This window comes from Mixophyes fleayi, chromosome 1 (assembly GCF_038048845.1).
Source record: "Mixophyes fleayi isolate aMixFle1 chromosome 1, aMixFle1.hap1, whole genome shotgun sequence".
In the NCBI taxonomy this organism is placed as follows: domain Eukaryota; kingdom Metazoa; phylum Chordata; class Amphibia; order Anura; family Limnodynastidae; genus Mixophyes; species Mixophyes fleayi.
In genome coordinates this window covers 404,224,449-404,238,921 of record NC_134402.1, presented here as the reverse complement: position 1 = coordinate 404,238,921, position 14,473 = coordinate 404,224,449, and the positions used below count along the sequence as shown (strand labels likewise).

Sequence of the window (14,473 nt, the reverse complement as noted above, 5' to 3'; positions counted from 1 at the left end):
TAGCTATTATTGTGTATGGGCTGCTGTATTTCAATGTATAATACTTTCATGTTTCAGTATTGCGACTGGACTCCATGGCAGTGTAGATTGTGGGGTATTCTTTTGTATTATGGGTCAGTGAGGGTGTTTCAACTCAAAAAGTGGGTATAGTCCTGAGTGCTAGGAGCATTTGTGGTTAGGACTTAAGGGTCTGTGTTTGGGCTTCTTTGTTAAGTACACTATCCTTAATGAAGCCAAGTTTGGGCATCTCAAAGTGCTAGTTGTTCATTGGACTGCAATGATCAGTTGAAAGACGAGTTCAATGCAATCCTGACTTGTTGGGCTGGGATCTGCTTAATCTCGTTGGATATTATTCCAAGCACGAAGGGGGTAGTGCCCTTACTGCTGTTCACCCCAATAAGGCCCTTTATAAAGTGAAACTGGTAGTCTGCAATTTTTTTTGTTTTGTACAGTCATGGCCAAAAGTATTAAGAACGACAAAAGTATTGGTTTTCACAAAGTTTGATGCTTCAGTGTTTTTAGAGCTTTTTGTCAGATGTTGCTATGGTATACTGAAGTAAAATTACAAGCATTTCATAAGTGTCAAATGCTTTTATTGGCAACTGCATTAAGTTTATGCAAAAAGTCAATATTTGCAGTGTTGACATTTCTTTTTGAAGACCACTGCAATTCACCATAACATGCTGTCAATCAACTTCTGGACCACATACTGATTGATGGCCCCCCATTCTTGCCTAATCAATGCCTGGAGTTGGTCAGAATTTGTTTGCGCACCCGCCTCTTGAAGATTGAGAACATGTGGTCAATAGTATTAAAGTCTGGGGAGTTTCCTGTTATTGGACCCAAAATTTAGATGTTTTGATCCCCAAGCCAGTTAGTTATCACTATTTGCCTTATGGCATGGTGCTTCATCATGCTGGAAAAGGCATTGTTCGTCACCAAACTGTTCTTGGATGGTTGGGAGAAGTTGCTCTTGGAGAATGTTTTGATACCTTTCTTTATTCATGGCTGTGTTAAGCAAAATTGTGAGTGAGCCCACTCCATTGGCTGAGAATTAATCCCACACATGAATGGTCTCAGGATGCTTTACTTTTGGCATGACACAGGACTGATGGTAGTGTTCACCTTTCCTTCTCCGGAAAAGCAAGCGTTTTTCTAGATGCCCCAAACAATCTGAAAGGGGATTTATCAAAGAAAATGACTTTACACCAGTCCTCAGCTGTTCAATCCCTGTACCTTTTGCAGAATATCAGACTTCCCTGATGTTTTTCCTGGAGAGAAGTGGCTTTTTTGCTGGCCTTCTTGACACTAGGCCATCCTCCTAAAGTCTTTGCCTCTCTGTGTGTGCAGATGCACTCACATCTGCCTGCTGCCATTCCTGTGCAAGCTCTGCACTGGTGGTGCCCCGATCCCATAGCTGAATAAACTTTAGGAGACAGTCCTGGCACTTGCTAGACGTTCTTGGGCGCCCTGAAATCTTCTTCACAACTATTGAAACACTCTCCTTGAAGTTCTTGATGATCCGATAAATGGTTGATTTAGGTGCAATCTTCCTAGCAGCAATATCCTTGCCTGTGAAGCTCTTTTTGTGCAAAGCAGTAATGACTGCACGTTTCCTTGCAGAAAACCATGGTTATCAGAGAAAGAACAATGATTTCAAGCACCACTTTTAAAGCTTAGTCTGCTATTCTAAATTAATCAGCATGACAGAGTGATCTCCAGCCTTGTCCTCGTCAACACTCTCACCTGTGTTAACGAGAGAACCACTGACCTCATGTCAGCTGGTCCTTTTGTGGCAAGGCTGAAATGCAGTGGAAATGTTTTTTTGGATTAATGCTCATTGTCATGGCAAAGAGGGACTTTGAAATTAATTGCTATTCTTATGATCACTTTCCTTGACATGCTGGATTATCTGCAAATTGCCATCATAAGAACTGAGGCAGCAGACTTTGTGAAAAATAATATTTGCGTCATTCTCAAAACTTTTGGCCATGACTATGTCAGTAGTGGCCTATACCGAAATTAATGTAAGCACGCTCCCTGGTACAGGTTTGATGGAGTGCACATTACTGAGGGAGGTTTAGTTTGCTTTGTGAAACATCTAATTAGGGGTCTTGCTGAACTTTGAGAGATCACGGTGGTGGTGGGCTTCAGTTCCTTGGTTCGGAACCTAGCTTTGGCAGAAAAACATGTCAATCAGAAGCCATAAATGACATTCATGTGACGATTGCCCAATCTGCTTTAAAAAGGGAGGTTCGACGTAACGCTCCCGCTTGGGGAGTTATGGGGTATCGCATTTCTGGTTGGTTCCAAGCTACTGAGGCAAAAAAGGGAGAGTGAGGCTCCGCTGCCTAGAAGGCTCTAAGTACATTTTTTGGTTGTGACAATTTTGGTGTTGGAATGGCTAGTAGCTAATTGGTCTTGCTTTTTTTTCCACCCACTTTAATTTATTTTCATCAAAATTTTGTGACTTTTCTCACCAAACAGGTGTCAAGTGTCTTTATTCATTAGGTAAGATAAATCTTGAGAAGGAAAAAGTTAATGCAAAAATCAACTGCTAGGCGACTTATTGGTACTAATATATTCAGAAAATGTTCTTGATTTATTGCATTGTTCACAAGAAATAACCATATATCACTAAATCTAAGCGCATCAATAAATAAAAGACAGATATTTATTAAAGATCATTTTAATATTTTACAACTTTAAATTTTAATGTACAAACGATTAGAGAAAATATCAAAAAGGTTTTTAATCAATTTCAAAAAATGCTGACAAAACTATACAATTAGACAATACAGCATGAGAGAATCATTGATAGAATGTTTAAGAAAACGGAACATTCTTAATACTTGTCGTTATTAAATGTGGGCGCCAGCACAAATTATCTGGCAGTAAGAAGACAAAATAAGAATTAAGACAAATCCCATGTTTCAGGTTCATATCCTCATTCAATATGTACCTAAACACCACATTATATGCTGAACATATATCGAATATATTTCCAATATTATTTGAAAAATACTGATCCCCACTTACCCTGTTGATCATGTCTTTCATCTTCCCTCTTTTATATTATAATCCTCTTTTACCTCCAGGTATACTCACTTTACAAATGGCCATTGCAAGATACCTTAATTATCTGCTATCCTCTCTATAAGAGTAACAGTGTTCCAAACTTGTGATATAAAATGGTGAGTCCACTACAGAATGGAGGCAGCCAGATTGTAAGCTGAAACAATTTTCACAATATGAATTCATTAGTAGCTCCTTCAAAAAAGTCAAATAAAATTGACAGTATGACATACTTCAAATAATCTATTTCACAAATATTGAGGCTGGGAGGTATATATTTGAGTATTTCATGTAGAATGCAAATTAAATAAAAAAAATGAATGGCTTCTGTAAAAGACTGAATTTATTTCATCAGTATATTACAAAAAAGGAAAACCTTCAAGCAAACATACCATGAATAGCTTTGTTTTCGCACAATCTGTGGAACACTGGGGAAATAAAAACCATTTACAGCATGACCTTTGTACAGTTTATGTACTGTGGCGATACATGGAACTACACAAAAGATCATGAATGCTATAGCAACGGTTTTAGATAAGACTATAGTAATGACAATAAAGTTGAATAAGTCAACAGAAAGACGCTGATATACTTGTCTACCTGCAAACATTGCAGATAAGTGTGCGTAAACGAGGCAACAGTGGAAAATACTGTCTGCATTCCCATTTGACGAAATCATTCAACTGACTTCTAAATAGCATTGTGATTTTCCAAAAATTATAAGAATGTACAGGATGCAATAAAAAGAACCTTTATTCATTAAAAGTTAAATCTGGACCTGCCACCTGCATAGAGTGGATACATTGATTTTGTGGCTGGTTTAGTATACAGCTCATCAAATTGCTATGAACAAATTACATCACAGAGGCTACCTAACTAATGGAAATGAAGGCTTATTTTCAGGTGGTATTGGTTCCTAATGGACAGGTCTCATTATCATTAATAAAAGGAATGCTCCCACTGTGCGTTGCAGATCTCTAACTTTTTGGGACCCTGTTCCAGGTCAGATAAGTAACCTGTGACTCTTCAGCTGTTAAAACCACAAGACTGCATGCTGAGACCTGTAGTCCCAGATGGTAGGCAACCTGTGATTTTCCACCTGCAGTAAAGCTTCAGATCTACCAGCCCTTAGGCAACCTGTGGCTCTGTAGCTGTGGGTATGACAAGTACTAGTATGCTACACATAGGGACTACAATAGCTGGAAAGCCAATTATTCCTTAAATCTTCTCTAGATGGCACAGCAATGATGTCATGGGAACACACCATATGGAAAGGTAGTTGATAATTGCAAAATACTGTAATTTCCTTGGCATTAAGTTATGTGGATTTAGAAGTACATTAAGCCGTTTAAAATGGCGTTTTACAAAAAGGTACATTCAGCCAACCACAAAATTCATGGTAACGTGAGCACATATTCAGACTACAAAAAGTTACCGTGGAGCAGTTGCTGGCGACTGGCGGTTGGGCCAAACAAAACAGTACATATTAAAGTTTAAATAGAAACTAACCCTTCAAAAAAAACAATGCATTTGTCAATATAAATTGTAAGAAGTGTAAAAAAATAAGGCACATTTTATATGGTTATTCAGGAAGCAGACAAAAACAGATTTTATGATTTTCTAAAATCCTCTACATGTTGAAAAGCAATGCAATAATTGCACATATCCCAAACTGCCATGTAATAAACTGATGCTTCTTAACACTTGACAGAAAACTGAGTTAGAGGATGAATAAAAGGAAACATACTACAGATTGCACATGTTTGTTTAACACAAACAAAAAAAAAAAAATCACCAAAGTATTATGTCATGTACTATCCTACTGATCTTATTGCAAATGATGTACCACTTGCCTTAGTATTTTGGTAACATTGTAATACTCTGTTGTATGCGACTTATCTATGTAAATCTTTTAGTTATGAACTAAATGACTACATACACAACTGTAACAACTGTGACACTCGTAGGCTCTATATATCAAACGAATATATAGCCAAAAGAAATTATGTACTGCTTATTTTTAAATTAAATAACAATGTTCCATTATATTTAAACATCATATTAAAACATTTTGATGATAGGTCTCATTTTATTCAAATCTCTATACTAATTATTATTTAGAAAAATAGCTTGGGGCTTATTTAATGCTATGGTGCCAAGAGCAATAGTGTAACCCATGGCGACCACCATTTAGCAGTCTAGTGGAATCAGACTAATGAAAGATTATGTTTGATTGCTAGTTACAGCTCATCACACTGCTACGCTATTAAATAAGCCCCTTTGATTATTCAATGATCAGAACTATTTGGCCCCCAGCTGCAAGTCAAGTGCTTGTTAAATACATTTTATAAATCATATTTCTTCAATTTCAGAATTAGATCTTATAAATTAATAGAGACAAAAGATAAAGAAAGCAAATCATTAACCATTAAACCTGAGAATACAGACACTAAGCTTTTCTCTCTGGGGCAAAAAAAAAACCCAAACAAAAAACATAAAAACAAAATAATTTTTCTTCATATCCTATTGAACAGATGGTGATTAGAAACATGGCTTTCCTTGGAGGTGTTGTCCACAGAAAATGGTGAAAGCAAATCATTAGCGTCCAGTAGCTGGCGTAACAATGTGCTTCTTTATTGCATGTTGCGTACAGCAGAGTTTATCGCAGTTTTATTCGGAACGTGCTAATGTCCATGGGATTCATGTCGATTGCACTTAAGCTGGTAGTGTCTGAAGATGAATACATTAAGGATAAAGTTGATGGTTTTATGCTCTCAACTTTAAATCCACTAAAAAGTTGATGAACTGGTATCTGAAAACATAAAATAAATCAGTCAATTACAGGACGTACTGTTTGGCTTCTCAGGTTGCAGTTTCTGACAATGTGCTTCATAAATAAATAAAATCAATGTATGTAAAATTATATGGTTAATTTCACTTGCACCGAAAAGCAGATAAATCTGATGCCATTTGGGTGCTCTGGTTTACATTTGCCTCTCCTATGTGTCTTACTCCATAATTGCTTAACATTGTGTTTTGTGCTGACCCTTTACACTAAAATAGCCACCAAGTAAATCTAGTCCAGCTCTGTGGGCTTGGTCTTTGTCGTTTTGCATACTTCGAGTTTGCTGCTCCGTCTTCTTTTCCTTCCCCCTCAACCTACCGCTTTAGTCTATGTTTAAAAATTGTTAAAATGACATTCTAATGCGCTCTTCTTTCTACTTGTCCTATTTTTTTTATATTATTTAACATTTCGTATTGCTTATTTATTTTGTCTTTACAAATTGTAATTTAAAAAAAAAAAAAAGTTCAGAAAAATAAAAACAAAATCACTGGACGCATAATGTTTTTATGCTGCAATACACCAGCTAAGTTGCTAAATACAATTAATTACAACAGGCTCTGGTGAGATCTAAATGCCTGAAGGCAGAAAAAAAAACCAAAAACCTTCTATGGGTTTAATACCTGTTCGACTTCTTATGTCAATAATTATTGCTTAGATTGTCAACTCTCCATAGCAGTAATAGTACACCCGGTTAGCTATTAGGCAAGTAAAAAAATGGGATTTAACTGGACATTTCAAGACAAGGCTTGAGATTTAAGTCAACTGGCGCACTGTTAATTCCCATCTAATAAATGTAAATGTCTTAGCCCAGATTCCTCTCAAACTTTATGCAAGTGCTGTTTGGCTAGAGGCACCTAGCTCAATCAGCAAGTCAAACAAAAAAGCTCCATCTGAATAAAAAACTGTTTTACACAAAACTTTAACAGTACAAACTCAGAAGGGTTGGTCAACCCGTGGCTTTCCAGCGGATGTAGACGCTGTGCCACTGCTGGAAGATCATGTTTTGTTCCACAGAGTTGAGCGCTACAGAGGGTGTGCCTCAATCAAGTCAGCGTTTGTTGATGTAAACTTGCAATAAAAGCAAACTATATGGTTTTCTAAAATAAAATACCTTTCCCTGAGATGTAGAACAATATAGGCCAAGGCCTTTATTTGCGAACTTGCAGTCAAATCCTTTTCTGTGAAGAATAAGAGCCGCCTCTTCTGATGGCCCCACCTTAAAATAAACACATATGTGAACAATCAGAGATGGAGTTATGAGTAACACCACTGCTATTATAATTTCCTATTTGCACAAGTCATTAAAAAAATTGCATAATTCACTTTCTATTGAGATAAACAATTGTGCCACATATGTTGCTACAAGTTAACCCGTGCATGATACTCATGCATTCTAGTCAAATCAAGCTACTTAAGGTGTTAAAAAGGTTCTTGTCATGCATTTGGGCTAGCCCAAGCCTCCTCAGGGGAAGAGCGTTACTTACCGACGCAAGCGCCCTTTTTTAACGTGGTTTTGTCCACGTCACCACCTCGTCATTTTTCTCCATCACCTCATCCTTCATCTTCATCGCCACATCCTTCATCAAGCTACTTAAGGTGTTAAAAACTCCCCACTGTCACCCCCGGCAACCACCAACCACTCCCAACTGTCACTTCTCCTTCAAGAAATATATAGGTCAGTGTATAACTCTGCCCAGCAGGTGGCGCTGCAGCTTGGTTTTTTTTTTCCCACACACGCCACTAGGCATTTATATAGTAGATAATTGATGACTTTTCAGACCTCGTCTGATTTGGAGAGTAACAGACAGCGGGATAGTGTAATTGATAATATCACACCTCGGTGAGCAAAGCTTGATAAAGAAAAGGGTTTCACCATGCTGAGTTTCATCCACCACTTGTGGGGGGTTACCAGACTGTCCGTGGGAGATCACACACTATTTCATGAGTGTCCCGGAAATTACGGGAGAGTCGTCAAGTATGGCAAACACCACAAATGGCAAAATAATGTTTGGGGGTTTCCTTTATAGCTTGTTTTGAACAAAGTGTCACTTATTCTTTTTTCCTTCTCCTTCCAGGAGAAACATACAGAGGGTAATTTGCTCGAAGGTGAAAATCTGCACTAAAACCATAGCAACCAGTGAGCTATGTGTGGGAACTGAAAGAGGAAAACTAACCGTTTTTATACTGCAGTACCACAATTCTTTTAACATAAATTAACCAGTCAGCTTGGGATTGTTACAGTATGGGACTTTGAAGGGGTTTGTTGTACCACCAAAACTCGCAGCTCTTCACTCTCGATGCCTGTTTTCTTGCTGCAATCTGTTACACAGAACTAAGCCCAGCAATCGGCAACGTGAATTACAGTTTGACCTTCCACACCTCTGTACCTGAACTATTCTCAGTGGTGTGACTATGTAATGCCAATAGTAGGAACGTCATTTATTAGATGGGAAATCCTTCAGCTCATAAAAATGTAATGTGTCCAGAAGCTCTCCTTATGTTTTTAACTACAGACTATACAAAGCACACTAATTAGCAGAAGCCATCACATTCAGTGGAATCAATTAAAAAGACTTATGTGAAAGCTTAAAGATTTAATTTAGGAATTGTCTGAACCTATTTCATTACATTCAACGCAAACATTCTTTGAAAAGTAAATCATTGTTTAAAAGTGGTTAACAGTCCATGATAAAGACAGTAGCGCATGTGCTTCATGGGGAAAAACTGCAATGTTCACTTGTCTAGAAGAATAAAGTTGTGCAAGAGATATAAATCATCACTTGAAGCATTTCACACATCAGTACCAGCCTTCTGTAAATCTATAGGATATAAACCTTTGTTACCATAAATGTGGCAGCTTACCACTCACTATATTTTTTCATCTATTGTAAACTACACAAATGTAGTAAATAAAATAGGAGACATTGGGGAATACACTTTAGGATATATATCTAGTGGCAAACAAATTCTGTCACAATTATGGGTAGATTGTGAAAGGTATACTTATACTATATGTCTAATTTTTCCTATGTAATCCTATTAAAATAGGACAGTTATTCAAGTTGGACAGAATGTATGAACGTTATTTTATATAGAGGTGCAATTGAACCCACAAACTTCCTGCTCCACTTTGAGAGGAGTCTTGTGTAACGGTATCTGTGCTGGTGGAGTACCAGACTACTTCCATTATCCAAACTGGCCTTCTCACATTCAGGCCTGCCCTCACTAAGATAATCACAAGACAGGACAGTTCACAGACTCCCATAACTTCTGCATCCCCCTAAAATACTCTGTGCTGATTTCTGCATTCTATGGCTACCGATTTCAAAACAGGGTAAACACGGATGCAAAAGAGACAAGAAATTATCAAAAGAAAGTGCGAACAACAAGCTGCATATATATCCTAGTTCAAAGCACCTTAAAAAAAAAATATATAAAATTCATCTGGACAACCTAATAAACAGTCATGATTTTGCTTAGCACATAGCAAAATCACCAAAATGTGCCTGCTCGTGGAAGGAAAAAGTAATCCAATTATAAGGAATTGCTGTAGACAATTGTACACCTTTTGATGCATCTTCATAGTTTGTGGATCCAATGCTTTTTTGTCAATTACATTTTATATCCCCTATCAGTTACAGTCACATCACACACATCCATCAGAATCCACTGGCAAGCTAGACTGAGTCAATACAGTTGAGATTGGTATGTAATTTATATATTACCCTAGATTAGATAAACCAAGTATTCATGTAAGGAATTAAAATGTGCTGTAAATAATGGAACATCAATGAGTAATTGCAACTAGGCTGTCAAGAAACAGGATGGGTAATTCTTCTGTGCTGCTAGCACTTGTGCAACCAGAACTCTCTAGGTTCCAGCACAACATTAGCAGACACAGTCTTGTTAACTTTTATTACACTTTAGGTGATTAATATGCAAAGCAGCATGCTATACAAAGGAGGAAAGAATAATTGCATGAGAATTAAAAAATGTAGTAAATAGTCATTTCTAACAAGCAGTGTGTCCACTTTCTACAGCAGATAGTAGATAAACCCCAGTGGTGGTCCCATTCTCTTTGAATATGGTAGAATACATAACACTAAAAAGTGTTAACAACAATAAAAGTGGAGATATTGCCTATAGCAACCAATCAGATTCTAATTAGCATTTATTTAATACATTCTACAAAATGACAGCTAGAATATGATTGGTTGCTATAGGCAACATCTCCACTTTTTCAAACCCGCAGTTTAGTAAATATACCCCTTAAAAGTTAACTGATATTTTATCATGGTGCAGGTCCATGTATTTACAACAGTGACAGACTATATTAATTGAAATGTAAGACGTGAGGTTCCTCCTACATGTAAGGCAGCATACCTTTCCTTGAATAGTCCGCAAATTAACAAAGTGCACATCGCAAGGCATCGAAGACTTAAGTGGAGAAAAGGCGTCCAGTAGCGAAGGAGCACCAACATCCGCTGTTACCGCCATTGCAATCACAGGTTGATTGATGAACGCTGATGTCATATGACTTAACATAGATGGATAACTGACCAATTTTTTTTCTTCACCCTAAATGAAGGAAGTGGCAAATATTATGTGGAATCAATTATTAAACCTCTTACACCATTAAACATAATTCAGTATTACAAGTAAAGAATTTGTAAAACTTTATTTTCTGAAGCTTCTGCTGGATGGGTTTAAAAAAAAAATAAAGAAAAATAAATAAACACAATTACTGTAACTGTGTTGTATGTTACATGGTAATATATATACATCTTTATTCTTCAAAATGACGTGGGCATTATTACCCTGTCATGTTGACATTTGCCTTTGTGCCAGATACAGAAAAGACAGAACAATATAATGCTCGGCACAATGCAAAAAAAAGCTCACATGCAGAAAACAAACAGCCGTCATGGCCGGGTGAAACCTGCCAGCTAATGTATTTAAACTAGAAATGTCAATTGTTTTTTGGTGGTCATGGTCTTCGATTATAAAAAAAAATTACATAATTAGCTAGTGCACAAAACCCATTCAGTGAAATCATAAAAAGAAAGTGGGCACGTGTTAGTCACCAGATGGTGAATTAAATGACTAAGTGTGTGCTCTTTTCAGTTGTGCCATCACCACTGCACACTTTGCTGCTGAAAATATGCATGGTAAGTAAACTGACGAGAGAAATTTTGGCTAAGCATTTTACATACCTCATCTACTCCAGTTCTTTGCTCCAAAAGAAGTCTGAATAAATTAAATGTGATTTTGTTATCTTGAAGACCTTGCCCAAGACCACGGTTATCATCCTGCATCAGTCGACGGTCCATGAAAACGTCTAACTGACCTTGGGTGTAAAATGAGGCAATGGTTTACACAATCGCATGTCTGGAAACATTACATCTAAACTGCAATTTAACATGATGCTGGCTTCACTTTCTCTATAAAAACAGATACAGATGTCAGGATTAATTTTCATTGTCCTATTTAAAAAAAATTGCAACAGTAGGGAAACCGCAAGCAGATCAGAGGAGAGCAATTTATCCATCTCTTTAGACAAGTCTTATTCATCATCATTTATTTATATAGCGCCACTAATTCCGCAGCGCTGTACAGAGAACTTACTCACATCCGTCCCTGCCCCATAGGAGCTTACAGTCTAAATTCCCTAATATAGACACAGACACAGACACGCACACAGACACGCACACAGACACGCACACAGACACGCACACAGACACGCACACAGACACGCACACAGACACGCACACAGACACGCACACAGACACGCACACAGACACGCACACAGACACAGACACAGACACAGACACAGACACAGACACAGACACAGACACAGACACAGACACAGACACAGACACAGACACAGACAGGGAGAGACTAGGGTTAATTTAGATAGCAACCAATTAACCTACCAGTATGTTTTTGGAGTGTGGGAGGAAACCGGAGCACCCGGAGGAAACCCACGCAAACACAGGGAGAACATACAAACTCCACACAGATAAGGCCATGGTTGGGAATCGAACTCATGACCGCAGTGCTGTGAGGCAGAAGTGCTAACCACTAGGCCACTGTGCTGCCCACAAGACATTGAAACATGAGGGATGGAGGGGGGTGGGGTAATGTACTTAATGTGAAATTACCTTTAAAGCATTACAAAGAGTCACATTTAAAAGTTATTTTTTTTAACACAGAATTATAAAAGCACCACAACGGAGCACATAACTCATAAGCATAATTACAAAACATGGACAAAAGGTATTGGTTATATTGAACTATGCCAACTACATCATTTAATTTAAAGTAGTCATTATGAAGTGGGCACTTCATCTTCTCCATGTTGGACACATCTTTATGCATGCTGTCAGACTACAATTTAGTGTTTTTACACTAGTTGCACTCATGCCCGTGCCAGGCATGCACTTTGAGGGGGTGGGGGGTAGTGTTCCAGTTTCCTGGGTTTAATTATTAAATGGGAATACTAATCATTTAATATTGGGGCTGTTCAAGGGGGGAGGGGGTGTATTTATTATTCTCAGGGCATGGTGGAAGGAATTAGGTCTATCTATTAATTCTGGATGCTATTTATTGTCGGGGCAAATTGGGGGATATAGATCTATTTATTAAATGCAAACACTATTAATTTATTGTCGGAGAAGGTTTATTAAATGTGAATACTATTAATTTATTGTTGTTCAGATAGGGAGGCCTAATTATTAAATGTAGAGGTTATCGATTTAACATATGGGGTGGTTGGGGAAGAGAGGCCTAAATGGGGTCACTCACTGCTAGACTTTCCATATTCTATGTATCTCCCATTCTACTAAACAGGGTTCCAACTTTCCAGGATCCAGACAAGCAGCAACTGAGCTTGCGACTGCAAGTAGTAAAAACTACAACAACAGGTAGGAGAGCAAACGCTATCTGCCAACTGTCCCGATTCTGGTGGGACAGTCCTGATTTTCTTTGACTATCCCAATCAGGACTTTGCCCCGACTGCAACCATGGCAGAGTTGCATGTCCTGCTTCACTCTGTACTGCTTGTTAAAGGCAAGCAACATGCACTACAGTTAGATGCAAGCAGTTCACCCTTTAAAAGCAGTACAGTGTGAAGCAGGACATCTATCCCAATTACTCTTGCAGTCAGAACAAAGTCCTGAATGGACGTAGCAGTAACATAAAATTGGGTCTGCATCAATAGAATCAGGACAGTTGGCTACCATTGTCTATGTATTTGAAGTTGATGGAGAGAGATGGAGAGCAGCCTAGCACTGTCTCAAATGATAGCCACGTCCCTTTCAGACGCTCTGCCAGAGTGGAATGGAATCCTGTGTTTGCCCCTGGGTGTACGGTTTTCATAGTGCTTTTCTGGGTCTTGAGCAGCCTCATGCAGCCTTTAATGTAAAGAGTCACACAGTTAGATCAGGGACTAATGACTAGGAGGAAACTAAATAATTATAATAAGAGGATTTTGTTAATATATTTCTGCTTAGTTCTCATAAAATATGGCGGTCACAAAATGTGGCTGCCACTTCACATGACATGCTGAAAGCTGTTTGTGTAAGGACAATGGGGAGGAGGAAAAGGAGGATTTTACAATACACAGACCAGACAGAGCTCAGAGGGGAGCTCCAAGGCCATTTTGCTAACTATTTCATGTACCATGTGATTGCAGTTACCATGGTCCATGACACTGTGCAGATTTATAAATGATAAATAGCAGCCTGAAGAATCAAATCAAGGAACAATGGTAAAAAAGTGAATTATCTCACCGTTCATTCCTTTTCCTCAAAGTACTCCATGACAGCCTTTACTATAGAGTTTGTGCTATTTTGTTTAGCTAAACAGGGTAGATTAAAAACATCCCTTAAGAGTACACAAGTCAGTTGCTTCTTCCACGACTATGAGTACTTCCCAAACTATTTGATTTCCCACCAGAAGCTTGTGCTTCATGGTATTTTTCTCCAAAGAGACCTCTTTTAGATGGAGGTTTGCCAGGCTGTTCTTTGACTTGGCATCCCCTTCCCATGGCATTCTGCTTTTGCTACTGCTCCAGATGCCATGGCAGTTGCAGAAAACAAACAAACAATAGTACCCAAGAATGCCTCTCAGAGGAATTCTATGCCTTTCCGCATGATTTCAACGCTTTTTACTAGACTTTGTCTGTTAACCTCAATATAGGCAGGCATCCAGGGAAAGGTGTTCACCCCACAAACTTAAAGCCTTGGCTACTAATCCTACTGCCACTCCTTACTTTAATATAGTCCCAGATAAAACATGAATCTTTTCCAAATAACTTTCTGCTTTCCTGTCCATAGAATCCCTTAAAGGACCAACATCTTCCAGTGAATTGGTTGTTCTGGTAGATATATGAGCTATAGCTGCATCTTCTGAACTTCCTCATCTCCAAATGCATACAAACATTCATTCTAGTCCGTTTGAATTAAATTGACATTTCTAAACTTTTCACATTATCCAGAATAGATAACCTAGGTGTTTTTTTAATTTCTCCTGAGTAATCACTAGAAGAATATT

At 38.1% G+C, this 14,473-nt stretch overlaps 1 protein-coding gene across 1 annotated transcript in view; it reads right to left on the bottom strand.

Annotated features, from left to right (window-relative positions):
- Positions 1-2,673: 2,673 nt before the first annotated feature.
- Positions 2,674-14,473, bottom strand: part of MAN2A1 (mannosidase alpha class 2A member 1) — a 77,836-nt gene continuing 66,036 nt past the window's right edge. The window contains exons 19-22 of the mRNA XM_075181538.1: positions 11,134-11,267; positions 10,304-10,498; positions 7,032-7,136; positions 2,674-5,887 (exon numbers count right to left, since the gene is read on the bottom strand). Of these exons, the coding sequence (XP_075037639.1) occupies positions 5,735-5,887; positions 7,032-7,136; positions 10,304-10,498; positions 11,134-11,267 (587 nt within the window). The 3' untranslated portion in view covers positions 2,674-5,734. The remainder of the gene's footprint in view (positions 5,888-7,031; positions 7,137-10,303; positions 10,499-11,133; positions 11,268-14,473) is intronic.